At 50.0% G+C, this 15,757-nt stretch overlaps 1 protein-coding gene across 2 annotated transcripts in view; it reads left to right on the top strand.

The window, feature by feature from the left end:
• Positions 1-7,617: 7,617 nt before the first annotated feature.
• Positions 7,618-15,757, top strand: part of CERS2 (ceramide synthase 2) — a 50,049-nt gene continuing 41,909 nt past the window's right edge. The window contains exon 1 of one of the 2 annotated variants that reach the window (XM_073323349.2): positions 7,618-7,736. Coding sequence is in view for 1 of the 2 variants with exons in the window: in XM_073323348.2 (XP_073179449.1) it covers positions 8,586-8,617 (32 nt within the window). In the remaining variant the exon portion in view is untranslated. Of the gene's footprint in view, positions 7,737-8,372; positions 8,618-15,757 lie in introns of those variants that run through there. The other variant, XM_073323348.2, reaches the window with a different exon arrangement.

Below are 15,757 nucleotides of genomic sequence, written 5' to 3'. Positions count from 1 at the left end.
TCTCAAACTGGGGGTCGTGACCCCCTCAGCAGGTTGTGAGGTTATTACATGGGGGGGGGTCGCGAGCTCTCAGCCTCCACCCCAAACCCCGCTTTGCCTCCAGCATTTATAATGGTGTTAAATATATAAAAAACGTGTTTTTAATTGATAAGGGGGGGGTTGCACTCAGAGGCTTTCTGTGTGAAAAGGGTCACCAGTACAAAAGTTTGAGAACCCCTGTTCTTAAGTAATTTAGGAGCCCAGATCCCACTGGCTTTCCTTGAGGCTGACGCTCTGGAATTGCTTGACTATTTTAACCAGTGTTCCTATCCGGGGCAGGATTTAAGGAAAGGTTGAAAGAACTGGACATGTTTAGTCTAGAGAGGAGAAGGCTGAGGGGCGACCTGATAGTCTTCAGATATGTTAAGGGCTGTTATAAAGAGGATGGGGATCATCCAGAGCCGTCCCTAGGGTACAACGAATCAGGGCAGCCGACCTGGGCCCCATGATTTGGGGGGCCCCCAGCAGCCACCCCAAATTACCATACCCTAGGGACAGCTCTGTGTGCCTGTCATGCGGGGGCACTAAGCCGGCCCAGAGGGGTGGGGTTAGGGTGCGGGGGCCAGGCTGGCCCAGGGGGTTAGTGAGGGGCCTGGCACCAGCAGCAGTGACCCCAGGCGTCGCACGTGGGATGAGGCGGAAGCTGGAAAGAGGCGGGGCAGGAGCGGAGCAGGGGCGGGACACGGGATTGGGGGAAGGGGTGGAGGGGGTGGGGTTTTCCTGGGCTCTGCACCCCTCGGGGGCGGCCCTGGGATCAACTCTTCTCTGTGTCCACTGGAGGTGGGACAAGAAGTAATGGGCTCAATCTGCAGCAAGGGAGATTTAGGTTAGAGATTAGCGGAAACGGTTTAACTGTAAGGACAGTTTAGCATTGAAACAGGCTACCAAGGAAATCCCCGCCACAGGAGGGTTTTAAGAACAGGTTGGACAAACACCCATCAGGGATGGCCTAGGTTTATTTAGCCCTGCCTCAGCGCAGGGGGCTCGACTAGATGACCTCTGGAGGTCCCTTCCAGCCAGACATTTCTCTGATTCTCCATGTCTAACTTGGAGCACGTGCTTACGTCTCACGTGCGTGCGAGCACTGGCCTGCATAGGGATAATTTCCTGAGTCGGGCCCTGGGAGACTCAGCGGATGACCTGACTCTGCTCTCATTTGACCACCTGGGGAAGTTTGCCCAGTGACTTCAGTGGCAGCAGAACGGCAGCCGAAATGGGGCGAAGGCTCCGTCCCTGCTCAGATCACTGCAGGATCGGGGCCACAGGAGGGCGGGGGGAGAGGGTAAGAATGTCGCAACCTTTGCTGAGGCCGCGTAGAGGAAACGCTCAGGGGAATGTGTTTCGGGCCAGAGAAGTGACTGCGCAAAACACTGGCCCCGCTTACTCAACCTGCTCCCTGCGTGTCTCTGAGTCACATCCCCTGACCCTGGCAACTCGGCCCTCCTGCTCCCTGCCAGCCAGGGGGGTGTACTCTGGGCCCACTGAATTGCCAGCTGCAGTGGCATTGTGCCCGGGGGTGGTGGAAGGAGCCAGCTGGAGTTTGAGATCTTGGGGGTGCAGTTTAGGGGGGTGTTTCTCTAGACGTCAATGGCCTGGCAGTGACTACGAGCCCTGGCATTCTGGGCTTCTGTTTTACTGCAACAGAACCCTGAGCTCTGGGGCCCTAAGTCCTGCTTGTCCTCCCCCTGCACCCCTGTTCCCCACCCCTGCAAGAGGTTACTCCAAAGACACAGACAGGAATGGAAGCAAAGAAGTGGAGAGTGCCAAGCTCTTTGCATAGCCCTTTAAGAGCCAGCCAAGGAAAGCGGGGTTAGAACAGGGGTCTGGGCATCAGGAGTCCTGGGTTCTGTCCCCAGCTCTGGGAGGGGAGTCAGGTCTAGTGGTTAGAAGAGCAGGCAGGCAGGCAGGCAGGACTGCTGGGTTCTATCCCCAGCTCTGGGAAGGGAGTGAGGTTTAGTGATTAGAGAAGGGGGGGAGGGACCAGGACTCCTGGGTTCTCTTTCCCAGGGGGACCCACCACGCACACTGCCTAGTGCATGACAGATGTGCAGAGAAGCAGAACGATCAGTGTCCCCAACTTGCATCGGGGGCTCTAACTGTATAGGGTGTGATGGGAACTAGTGGGAAACATATGGCCTGTAATCCCATCCTGCCCTAGCCTGACTCACAGGGGCTTTCCGGCAGTGACACGTTCCAGCAGGAACAAAAGATTTAATTCCTTCTCTGGGTAGAATCCTGCGTGGTCACAGACTTGTTACAGTCCCATCAGCACCATTCTACAGATGGTGACACCGAGGCACAGGGCAGGGACCAGACTTGCCTAAAGTTGCACAGACAGTGCTGGGAATAGATCCCAGGAGCCCAGACTCTCAGGCCCCTGTTCTAACTACTAGACTCTGCTTTCTCCCAGCAGTGGGCGTAGAACTGAGTCACAGTTCCCTGCTGTAAACACTAGACACCACTCCCCTCCCAGAACTGGGAAAGAGAACCCAGGAGTCCTGCACGCTAGAGGCTTGGCTCTTTGAATCATACTGCAGCAGCACCTGGTTCAATCCTGGTATGTTGGCCAAGAGGGTGGCTGGCATGCATTCTTCTGCATGGGGCCCGGACGGTGTCATGGCGCCAGGGGCTCTGGTGGGTGTCCAGGTTGCAGAGAGTGAGACGGCCAGGGCTAACCTGATGGAAGGTTATGAAAATCACGACAGGGACCTTCCCCCCCACTTCCAGGCTAGTATGTTTACAGTGATCGGGGTTGCTAGGCGGATAGGATTCCTTGTTCTGTACCAGCTAAAGCTGCATCAGGGTGTGTTTCTGCATTCCTAGGCAAGGCATCCCACGGCCAGTGCTGTGCATCATGGATCTGTTTTTTTGTAGTGTAGACATACCCTTAAACCCACTATGGATTTGGTGGAAGGTAATTATGCATCTTGGTATTAATAATTAGCATTCTCTGAATGGCACTCAAAGTTGGACAGACAGACAGGCTCAGCGACGAGTCTAGGTATTGATCCTGCAGTTGGGCCCCCTGCCCGCATGTGCAATCCCATGGGGCAGCAGGATCGGGGCCTCAACAGACCCTTTTCACACCATGGGGCAGATTTCCAAGGGCTCACCACCCACAGTTGGGGCCGGGACCCAGGGTTTTCTAAACACTTCCACTCCCATTCAGCTAGCAGAACAAGTGCCCCAAATTTCCAGCCCGGCACCCAAAAGGGTCACTTTTGGTGAGCGTCTCGGCACCCAGGGTGCTTCTGGAAAGCAGGTCCCTAGTACTGTGGGGAGCTGGGCTCTCTGGGAAAAGGGATGACCGTATAGCTGTATTTAAGGTACTTACAGGGCTCCTCCCACTACCAGAGCATCTGAGCGCCTCACACCCACCCTGTGAAATAGGGAAGTGCTATTATGGACCCCACTTACAGATGGGGGAAACGGAGGCTCTAATCCTCAAAGGTTTGGTCCCCAGTCATTTGCCCAAGGAGCCTGGGTAGAGTAAGGAATTGCACTTAGGTTTGCCAAGTCCTAGGCTAGTGGGCTAACCATTAGGCTGTCCTTACTCTCTGGGGAAGGGTTTGTTTGACTGCTGTCATGCCACACTCTCTTAGGTCTGACCTGGCCCCCACCACCCTAGTATCTGAGCACGTAACAGTCTTTAATGTATTTATCCTTACACCACCCCCATGAGACAAGGTAGTTCACTTATCACCATTGTACAGATGAGGAAACTGAGGCTAAGTGACTGGCCCAAGATCACACAGAGAGCCTGTGGCAGAGCAGATACTTGACCCCAGGTCTCTGGCTAGTGCTCTGACCACTGCACCAAATCTCCCGCCCTGCCTTCTCCCCCAGTGTCACGGCTCCATGCCCCCGTGTTTAACACACCATGTATTCACTCCTGCCATTTCTAAGCCTTACCCATTAACTCTTTAGTTGCTGTTTTATGGATGACTGGACACATACACACATCCCTCCCTGACACTCAGGGATGCTTCGCCCACCCTACTGAGGGGGCAGAAACCTCCATCCCTCTAAGGGTAGATCTAGAGTGCAAAGAAAAGACCCCTAGCAGCAACCCTCAGAGTGAGGGTCAACTGACTTGGGCTCATACTAGGGGGCTGAAAATAGCAGTGTAGCTGTTTGTGCTTGAGCTGGAGACCCTCCCTCCTCACTGGGTCTCCAGCCCGATTCTCTACACTGCTATTTCTAGTCCTGTAGTGCCAGCCCAAGTCAGTTGACCCAGGCTCTGACACTTGCTGCCGGGGGTCTTCTATGGCAGGGTAGCCATTCCCTAAGTCTTCTGGCCCTGGAGTACTCCCTGCAGCCACCAATTGGGTGTCTCTGCAAATCACAGAACTAAGACCAGTCAGTGATACGCCCTCCCCGCCCCCAAACGCACACTTCTCCATTTGGTCTGAGCAGGCTTGCTGCCGCAACTGCAGCAAACCTGTCTGCTCAGCAGAAAGGCATCTGACTCACCACCGTGGACCCACCGTGTGCGTTAGATGCCTCCTAGGCCGATTGACTGTGCCACACATCCATGAAGAGTGGGCGCTCCACAGGTGGGTGCTGCAGTCTATTGGGTGAGTGGAAGGAGGACCCTTCAGCCCCCAACGGCGAGTTCGTGGGGTCACTTTCTGGGGCTAAAGGAAGAGGACTTAGACTTACAGTGCACTGGAGTGGGGCTCAAGTGACCCAAATTCAATTCCTAGCTCTGCTGGTGACCTCAGTTTCTCCATCTGTAAAATGGGGACAATGACACTGACCTTCTTCATAAAGCACGTTTTGATCTATGGATGCAAAGAGCTAGGGATTTGACTCTGTTGACAGCATTGACAGGACAGCAACTGGTGCGAATTGTGGTGCATTGAAAACTGTGTTAATTGTAAACTGTCACTTTAAATTCTCAGGGGGCCTTCCTGGTTTTGCTAGCAGGCTAGGGGGCTCTGTAGGGAAGCGTGTGATATGGGCCTAACAGCAGTCAGTGCCAGTCTGCAAAGAGCCATGCTAGAGAAAGATTGGGTAAGGTGTGGCTCACTGCCTTAGGGAGCAGCCTGCTTTGTCTCTCTCTGGTTTTGGTTCTTGTGTGTTAAGGTCTGGAGTTTAAGAAATAAAGTCGTGTTATGCTGCAACCTTCCAGCAAGACTATTGATGTTTTCATCTAATGCCCAAATCAATGGACTCTCCTTCCTTCTTGCGATGTTGGGTAAAGGAAGTTGGCAGCTCATAGCTTGGTCAGAACAACGGAGCACCAAGGACCGAAGCAGCATTCCTGACCTCATGTTCTGAGGCGCTCTGTTTGTCTACTCCTCTTTGGACTCACTCCATAGCTACCTACACAAAACCCTGGCCGAGTGCCATCGGGAGCTTTATTAAAAGCTCTGGGTCGGTGTCCCTTGCCAGCACCTTGTTGCCTCTTAAATCCAGACTCAAGGGCCATTTTTCTATGGGAGCACCTACTACTTCTCCCCCTGATAACAGGGGGTTCCTATGTCTGGTTTTGGCCAACTTCAGGTTTAATCTTGTAGCCAGGCAAGATTCTTTGTTTTCCCACTAACAGGCAGGGTTGCACTACCTGTCAGATCCTTTGTGTTTAACACCAACACCCAGATTTCACAGGAGAACTCTGTGCCTTGGCAGGAGTTAATGAGAATGTATTTTAGCTGGTTCCAGGCGGGGTTTGTCAGACCTGCCGCTGTAGCAATGGGATAGGGTGCGTCCAGTTGCCCTCTTGAGTTTGCAAATACAGTTGATGTGCCGCAGTGTTTCTCCAGCCTCTGATACACCAAAAAATAAGCCAAGCTGGGTTCTCACCCAAGCATCAGGAACTGTGGTGCAACATTGTGCTTTGTGTCCCTGGAGATAAGCACCAAGAAAGCAGCAAAGAGATTTCCCCCTCCCTATTGATTGGCATTGCAAAAGCCATAATAGAGATTCTCACTGGGTGCTCACTGTACTACCACTGGACATCCTGGTACACTGAGGGTGGGACTGCTGACTCTCAAGCTATGATGGCCCCCAGAGACTTTCCACTACACGCTTCCTCTTCTCGGTCTCTCTCACCTGCCACTCTTGCATCATGTTGATGACATGCTCAAGCTGTGTGTCTCCTCCAGGCAGTGCAACAGCACCCACAGAGAAGCAGCTCAAAGGAGCACTCTAAAAAGCTAATGCATCAGGTGACACAAAGACGGGGTCTGAGGGTTAGAGTCCTTCACATCAGCCAGACTTACTGGCAGGACTTCCCCAGCGGCTCTTGCTAGCTCCAGGGGCAGAGTTCAGGTTGCGAGGCAGGGCTGGTGTGCATCTCGGTATTTCCTAGTTTTCAGAGGTTTAAGTAAGGGGGCCCCTCGACGTTCTGGAAAGGCAAGAGGCTGGCCAGACTTAACGCTCCAATAACAAAGTTTTGGGGCAGTGAATTTCCCTAGTTGTTTGGGGGAAGCGGGGGGAGTGAGGGCACACTATTGCGGGGTGCAAGGAGGCTTCCTGGGAGCACCTCACTGCCACTCAGCTACCAGCTCTGCCCTCCTCCTTGGGGCAGGGATGGGCCAGTAAGGCTGGAGTGGCTCCGGGGAGGAAGGAAGGTGGTATGCAATGGGCTCTGAGCAGCACATCGACCATTGGCAGGCAACCAGGGAGAGTGGAGGGGATCCCTAGCTGCTACACCCCCTGCTGGGGCCAGCGTATTGGGAGGGGGTTCTGCATAACCCTCTGTAGGCTCATCTCTCTGTTGATCCCTGTATCCGTCTCTCTGTTGATCCCCACATGCATCTATCGATCCTCACACACCTCATCTCTCTGTTGATCCCTGTATCCATCTCTCGATTGATCCCCACATGTATCTAGTAATCCTCATACACTTCATCTATTGATCCCTGTATCCGTCTCTCTATTGATCACTGTATCTATTAATCCTCATACACTTCATCTCTCTATTGATCCCTGTATCCATCTCTCTATTGATCCCCACATGTATCTATTAATCCTCATACACCTCATCTCTCTATTAATCCCTGTACAGTATTTGGCCTGCTAAACCCAGGGTTGTGAGTTCAATCCTTGAGGGGGCCATTAGGGATCTGGGGCAAAAACTGGGGATTGGTCCTGCTTTGAGCAGGGGGGGTTGGACTAGATGACCTCCTGAGGTCCCTTCCAACCCTGATACTCTATGATTCTATGATCCTCAGACACCTCACCTATTGAGCCCCGTATCTATCGATCTCTCTATTGAGCCCCGTATCTATCGATCCAGCTACCCGCGTATCTCTTTCTCTGTCTCTATTGATCCCCGTCTCTCGCTACTGATTCATCTATGGAGCCCCGTCTCAGCCTATCAGTCGATCCCCGTATCTATCCCTCTGTCCGTCCCCCCCGCCGCCGCCTCCCGCCACGGCCGCCTCAGCCCGCTGCCCTCCAGCCCCGCGAGTCGCGCCCCTCCCCCCAGCGGAGGAGCGGCCGCGCGGCGCCGGCCGCCGCAGGGTGGGGCGTGGCCTCAGCCCGGGTCCGCCCCTCCCCGCCGGCGGCTGAGGCCTCGGGCGGCCGATCGCTTTCTCCGCGGTCGACTGCTGGGGCTGGACCAGCGTCTCGCGCGGCGGCGGCGGCGGCGGGCACGTCACGGGGCAGGGCGCGCGTTGCCCGGCAGGGGCGGGGACCGAGAGGCGCAGGCGAGAGGCCGCAGGGAGCCCGCTCCCGCTCTTCCACAGGTGAGTGAGTGTCTGTCTGTCTGTCTGTCGGGGGGCTCCCCCCCTCCCCCTCCCCCCCCCGGGGGCGGTTGGCAGCGGCGCCTGAGGGGAAGCGACGCGCGGCTCTTCGCCAGCGTCGGCTGCAGGGTGGGGCTTCGCCGGGCGGCTTCTGCCCGCCCCGGCGGCCCGAGAGAGGGCGAGGGAAACAACGGCCCCCCCCCGCTAGGGGGCGTGTGCAAGGGGGGGCACCCCTCCCTTGGATGGGGGGGGGCTGGGGGCACCTACCCCCTCTGATGGGGGGGGGTGGGGAGTTGTCGATTTCTCCTCCTCTTTTGTGTGTGGAAGCCGTTAAAAAAGGGAGGGGGGGTGGTTTCTGCCGCATCCCCCCCCCCTTCCCCTTCCCCTTCCCCTTCCCTTGCCATGACTAATGGATTCAAATGGGCTTCGGTGCGTCTCAGCCCGTGTCCACCCACGTGAAGCGTTTACCAGAAACTGGTTCGCGAAGGTGGGGTGGGGAAGGGGGGTCGTTTCGCGGTCGGTCCCGCTCTGCCTTATTCCCTTTGATGGCGCCCGGGCCTGAAACAGTCACGAAAAGCGTTAACCGCCCCCCCCCCACCCGCCCCACACTCCTTCTCCTGTCTTCTTTATCGTCTCCACGCGCTGCCCTTCCCTTGGGCAGGGAGGGTTTTGCAAAGTTTCCGTGCCGCGGCGGCGGGGTCGTGTCATCGGCTCTCCCGTTTGCAACAAGCGGAGAGGCTGGAAGCGTTTGCAAAAGCTGGGCACTCCGGCGGGGTTGCGTCGGCTGGCCAGAGCCGCTTCTGAGCCGGCGGGGTGTGGAAGGGCCTTGCACGCTCCCCTTAAAATGAGGGAATGCAGCCGGCTGGGTGGATCGTGAGCAGAAAGTAAGTTGGAGGAGAGGCTGTTGTCCCGCTGTTGATAAAGTGCTTCCCCCCCCCCCCCCCGAAGGGTAGTGCCTTATGGAGTTTGGACGATGCGTGTGTGGGATATAATTATTTTCCAAGTAATCTAAGGTCTCTTCCCCACCATATGCCCTACATTTGGGGTACATGCTTTCTACGTTTATAAGGATTTTATTCTTTTGCTTCCAGTTTTTTTTTTTTGGGGGGTGGGGGGAACCTGCCCTGCCTCCAGCCTTGTTGCTGTGGTGAGTTTGAGACTTTTCCAAAGCACACGACTTTGCAGAACGCTTAATGCAACTGGGAAACGTTTGCAGGGAGTATGTTTTCCGAGGCCTCAATTACGGGAGTTTATCTTGTTTTGACTCTTCAGATGTTAAACAGCACATATCTCTGCTGAGTCCCATTATGTTTTTTAAGCTCCTGGGCTGCTGACTTCCCACTTTCTGAATTCCAGGAGCCATAATGTGACTTGCCAGTTAACAGGCCTGAGTCAAAGCAGATTGTAGTCTGTGGAAAAGATTCCATATTATGCATTAAGTTCTGCATAAATGTTCATCTTCAGACACCCCATGTTTCGGAGGGGATTGAATCAGTGAACTTTTAGTGGGGCTTAAGGGGCTGGAAAGTGTGCAAATTTAATAGCAGCTGGGTTCCTAACTCCCCTAGGGTACTCTGAAAACCCCAAAAAGAAAAGGAGTACTTGTGGCACCTTAGAGACTAACCAATTTATTTGAGCATAAGCTTTCGTGAGCTACAGCTCACTTCATCGGTTTTATGTGGCTCAAGAAAGACCACACAGTAAGTTGGAGGCCAGGGAAATTGCTGGCTCCCAGCCCCATGCTTCATCTGTGAGTAAATTCTAGCATTCAGTAAAATAGAAGGTTTCATTATACAGAATCTGAGGCTGCCTTCCAAAGTAAGATAGCTGGACCTTTGGGCTCTCTCTTAAACGGAACGAAAGACTCTGTTCGTAATGTTCATTGATTCAGCAATGCAGGTTCTCAATTACCATATTTGGGCGGGGGGAGGAAAGGGGACAGGAGCCCAATGTGTCAGAACCCTTATCAGCTCTGACTGTACGAAAGGTATGGGAACAGTCAGAATCTGCAATAACTTTACAAGATCAGCATACTGAATAATTTAACAATCTAGGAATAGAGAGGAAGATGGCCCCGTGGTCAGGACACTGATCTGTGACTTGGGAGATCTGTTTAATTTCCTGCCCTGCTGCAGACTTCCTCTGTAACCTTGGGCAAGTCACTTCAGAAATTAATGGAAGTTAAAAGCCTAAATACATTTGAGCATCTTGGCTTTCGTTTGTCTGTGCCTGAGGTTCCCCAACTGTAAAATGGGGGTGATCCTTCCTCACAGAGGGTTTGGGAGGATAAATATGGTAAAGATTGTGAGGTGCTCACACGCTACAATAATGGAGGTCAGATAAGGACCTTAAGGTAGAATGTGTAACCTGCTTGATGCTATAATGTAATTCTTGGGCACCTTTTAAAATTAGCCTACTCTGTACAGAAAACAGTGAATTTCTGGCATGTTGGTAGCTTTGTTAAAGGGGGTATGTTTCTATCTTTGAGATAAAGGTCTCACCTCTAATTTTGTTGTAACCAGGGTCGTTCTAGTTTATATTTACTGGGGAGCCTGAATCTTTGGCCTTGTTAGTGGTGGCTCCAGCTGACAACCCTGGTGCTGAGCAAACCAAAACACTTGAAAAGCAAAAGTTTCTGATTCCAAGTTCATCCCAAAACAACCCTCCTCTCCATTCCCATCTAGATGGGTTAATTCCAAGGAGCATTATTTATACAGCAAATCTTGCAAGGCTGTCAGTGGAAAATAATACTTTATTTACTCTTTCCTCTGTTTGCCATCATAACTGGAATTATAAATATTCCCCCTTTAAAAAAAACCAAAACAACTTGGCTGAATGAGCAGAATCTTGTGGGGGTACATGCAGCGCCTGGCACTTTAAATTCTCTCTGCAAAGAAGGGTTTTCTGCCATAAAGAGCTTTCAATCGGAAGCAAATGTGGGATGCAGGATCATTACCACTTCTGTTTCTTGCTAGTGCTTTGGCCTGATCTTTTGGTCTGGTTTGAGCAGGTGGTTCCCTGCACCCATGTGGAACCACATTGTTGGGCTGGGTTTTGCGTGGAGAGGTCAGATTGCAGGATGGGGTTTTTGTGAGCTATTCCTGAGCATCCAGTTAGCCAAATGTTAATAATCCATGCATTTTCCCTCCCCCTTCCCTAGCTCTGTGATCTGAATTGCTAGACAATCAAGACTCAACTCCTTCAGGTTAATTATTCACATCAGTGGAGAGTTTGAGCTATCTATTTTGGGGCATAGATTCCCCCCCACCACTATGACTGGTGATTTTATTTTGATGCTTCTGTTTTTGGGTGCCCAACTTGAAACACCCTGGGCCACATCCTCAGCTGGTGTAAACTGTCATAGCTCCATTGTGGGTATGGCAGGTACTTAACACACTCTGAAATTCAAACCCCTTTTAAAGCGCTTTGGGTTTGGTCTTACAAAATGACTCATTGCTTTTGAAAATCATGGCTTTGTTATTTTTAAGCCAGCAGTGGCAAAGCAGAAGTTGCCCAGATGTAATGTGTTAACTATGAAGACAAGAAGATTCTATTCTCAATAAATCCCTAGCTGTCACTCAGGAATTACAGGATGTTGGATGGGTGAGACTGAAAGAATTTAAAGAATATTGACCTGTCATCACTACTGCTCCATGTGTATGTTTACATAGGCTAGTCTGTTTCACTTTTGTTTTTAGTTACTTTCACTTTCTGGTTCTCCTGCCCTTGTACAGCTGTTTGGTACAGCTACCTAGAAATCCATGTGTGGTTTTTTCAAAAGCACTCAAGGCCCTGATCTTGTAAACACTTACACACAAATTAAACATTTTACTGTTATGAGTAGTCCCATGAATGTGTTAAAAAAACCAAAACCATGAAATGAAATCGGGAGGCAAATAAACAGAACTTAACACTTAGATTTCAGAGTGCTTTGCAAAGGAGGTATCATTATGCAGACAGAGAAACTGAGTCACACAGAGAGGTAGTGACTTGCCCAAGTCACCCAGAAAATCAGTGGCAGAGCCAGGAATAGAACAAAGTCTCCTGAGTCCCAGTCCAGTGACCTACCCATTAGGCTGCACTGCTGGGTTCTGTTTGTTTGCCTTCTGTGGTGTGTGTGGTGTATTTTGTTTTTGTTTTGCCATTAGGGGTCATATTTTCAAGTTTTTCTCTGTGACCACAAGGGCTAGAAGTGAAAGATTTTCATGTAACCTCCTGACTGCAGGACCAGGTGCTTTAAGAAAAGCAACAATTATCAAAAGACTCAAGATTTGGCAACATTTCTTTGCAAATAAATCCTATTTCTCCCTTCTAACCCTCTGAAAGCCTTCTCCAAATAATTGGAAAACTGTGTTTTTATGTATGTATATTTAAAAAAAAAAAGGAAATGGAAATTGTGGAGGTAATGAACCAAACTCCACTGCTTAATCACTGCTCTTTGTTGTAACCCCACCCTGATCTCTTATCTGTAAGGTTATCAACTTAAATCAGGATGCCTTCAGCGTGAGGTCAGAGGTGTTGGCATCTTAATACTGCAGAGCACATGAGATTCCTTCTGGTGCTGTATAAATAATAATGCCATTTTTTAAAAAGACAACCCTGCTAACCATAAATTTGGAGACTAATCTTAAATTTATGTTGTCCCTTTAACTCTGAGGAGCATCACTGTCAACGCTACAGATTTCCCTGGGTTTGGGGATCACAAGCACATAATCTCATTCATTCATTTTTTTTTAAATTAAAAAAAAAATCATGGAATTAGTTAAACAAAACCCAAACTACTTGAGTAAATTCCAAAAGCAGCTGATAAGCTTTTTCATAGCTTGCAGCTGTGTGTCTGCCTATGTTTAGATCTCTGAATCCAGCACTTTGCTCAGTTAGTTGCTTATATTCTTTGTCTGCCAAAAATCTCTCCTCTTAATGGTCTGGCTCTCTCTAACTCATCAGCTAGCACAGTTCTCCATCAGAGTGTCTTTGTGGCCTATTGGGTAGGGCACCAGCCTGAGACTTGGGAGACCTTGGTTCTCTTCCCAGCTCTGCCATTGATTTCCTGTTTGACCTTGTGATTCCCTTTTCAGGGCCTCTCTTTTCCATCCCACCCATTGTCTGTCTGTCTAGCTTTTGTTTGTTAGGCCCTGATCCTGCAAACACTTCTTATCATGTGCCTAACAGTGACTCATGGAGGTAAAATTAAACGTGCATAAGTGTTGGTAGGATCGGGGCTTTACTCTGGAAAATGGGGATGATCAGTCCTTATCTGCCTGGTCTGTTTAGATTGGGGGCTCTTTACGGGCAGGGTATGATCCTCACACAGTCTGTGCAGTGCCCAGTGTGACAGGGCCTTGATCAGTGTCTCAGTGTGCTGCTGTGACACACTGAAGGAACAATGAAGATGTTATTTTGGCAATGAGTTTAACAATCAGTTTACTCTTGATTAGCATAGGATGGGGTGGTTTTCTTGGTAGACTAGTTTAGGTAGCCAGTCTAAGCATCTGGGTTCTGTGGTCTTGTGGTTAGGATGATGTGAAGCAGTCATAATCCTTCTATTTTATTATTTACATCATAACAATGCCTAGAAGCCCCGACTGGATCAGGGCCCCATTGTGATCAGTACTATACTCAGAATCATAGGACTGGAAGGGACCTCGAGAGGTCTTCTAGTCCAGTCCCCTGAACTCAAGGCAGGACTAAATATTATCTAGACCATTGCTGACAGGTGTTTGTCTAACCTGCTCTTAAAAATATCCAGTGATGGAGATTCCACAACCTCCTTAGGAAATTTATTTCAGTGCTTAACTACCCTGACAGGAAGTTTTCCCTAATGTCCAACCTAAATTGCCCTTGCTACAATTTAAGTCCATTGCTTCTTGTCCTATCCTCAAAAGTTAAGAATATTTTTTTCTCTTTACTCCTTGTAACAATCTTTTGTGTACTTAAACTGTTATCCCCCTCGGTTTTCTGCAGACTAAACCAAACCAACATGCACGTAGTGCGACAAAGTCTTTGGCCTGAATTCCTTAGACAAAGGTGGGAGAAAGAAATAACTATAGTCTTCCCTTTAGAGGAGAAACTGAGGCACAGAGAGGCCAAGTGACTTGGGCTGGGAATTGGACCTGGGTCTTTTGAGTTCCTGTCTGGTGCCTGAGCCATTTGGTGCCCAAACTTTTGGAAATGTCTCATCAGCCAGGCATGGCAGTGGGACAATTGGAATGGACCAGAGCCATACAACTGTTGGATGTTTTTCTTCAAGGCTGGGGGTGTTTTTTAAGAGACACTCTAGTTCAAACGGGAATTAATTCAGGGCAGTTCTTGGGCCTGTGCTATTCAGGAGGCCAGACTAGATGATCACAGTCTTAAAATCTATGAATCTATAAATGAAAAATGAGCAGAAAAGCATATTAACAGACTTAATGATGCTGCTTTAGTCATCCCATCCCTAAAATGGACCGCAGCACTTGTTAACCCTTGCACTCCCCTGAGCTAAAAGGATTGGTAGAAGAGTAACTGAGAGATTGATTCACCCCCACACCCCACCCCATGGGTTCTTTCTTTAAATATATATTTTTAAGTAGCTATTTTTGAAGTCTGTGCAAAAATTCTGTTAGCGATCTAGAGACTCTCACACAGTGATCTTTAAAAACTAAAATACTTCTGATTAGCTGTACAGATTAGTAAACAAACCAAGCAGTAAGGAAGGAGGTGATCAAAAGTACCCAAGGGATTTAGGGACCAAGTCATATTGACTTTGAATGGAATTTGTACACCTAAAAATCCCTTTGATGCTTCTGAAAATCTCCTTTTACATTGTTTTTAATACAATGAGAGGCTATGTGTCCTGGTATGTAGGACACTAGACTGGGACTTGGAGCCCCGAGTTCTATTCCCAACTCTGCCGCTGGCTGGCTGGGGGGCTTTGGACAAGTCACTTCCCATCTCAGTCTGTTTCCCCGTGTGTTGAATGGGGAGACAGTTATACTGACCTCCTCTGTAAAGCATTTTGAGATCTAGAGATAAAGGGAGTGATGTGTAGTGATTAGAGCCATTTGAGAGATGAGACTCCTAGATTGTGTTTCTGTCACCAAGTTGGACATATGATATCAGACAGGTCACTTCCCCTTATTGGTGAGAGCCCCTGTCCCAAAAAGCTTTTAATCTAACCCATCTATAAAGAGAAGATAATGCTTACCCCCCTTCCTCTACTAAACCAGACCATAGTCTGTTGGGTGCAGCAGGGGGCTGGGTGCCAGGACCCCCTGAGTTCTAATCCTGGTTTGGCCACTGACTCGCTGGGAGACCTTGAGCAAGTTGCTTCCCTGCTCAGTTTCCCTATCTGTAAAATGGGGTAATGGGATTTTCCTCCCACACGAGGGGGTTGTGAGGACAAATCAGTGTCAAGTTCTTTGGGATCCTGTAATGCAAGGTGTTAGGGGAGTAGGGCTTTAGCATCACAGAGCACCTGCCTGCCCTTTGTGCCTTTGACAGTCATCAAATCATAGAAATGCAGGGCGGGATGGGACCCCGAGAGGTCATTTGGTCCAGTCCCCTGCGCTGAGGCAGGCCAAGTAAGCCTACAGAATCCCTGACAGGTGTTTGTCTTCTAACCTGCTCTTAAAAACCGCTAATGACAGGTTCCGCATCCCTGTTGGTAACCTGTTCTGGTGCTTAACTCTGCTAATATGGCAGCTTTGATCCATGCCAATTACAGCCCTTGCTCCTATTTGTTTTAGCAGCAGCATGGATTTCTTGCTCTCCTTTTCCCTCCCTCCTCCTTACAAATCTTCCTTACTTAGCAAAGCTTCAAGACTGAAGAGGCGGGTGAGGAGACAGGCAAATAGAAACCAAGTTCCTTGGAAGAAGTGTAACTCCCTCCCCCGCAGTCTATTGAATCTTTAAGTAGACAAACTAATATTAGCTCTGGCACGGGGCAGGGCAGACCTTCCTGAGCCAGCAAGTCAATCAAGGGACTTGGCACACTCATCCCTAGTTTCACTGAAAGTAAAATATTGATTGTGTGGCAAAGGTGC

Source organism: Lepidochelys kempii, chromosome 24, assembly GCF_965140285.1.
Source record: "Lepidochelys kempii isolate rLepKem1 chromosome 24, rLepKem1.hap1, whole genome shotgun sequence".
Lineage (NCBI taxonomy): Eukaryota > Metazoa > Chordata > Testudines > Cheloniidae > Lepidochelys > Lepidochelys kempii.
The sequence above is the reverse complement of the archived record's forward strand: the minus strand, read 5'-3'. Positions and strand labels throughout refer to the sequence as shown.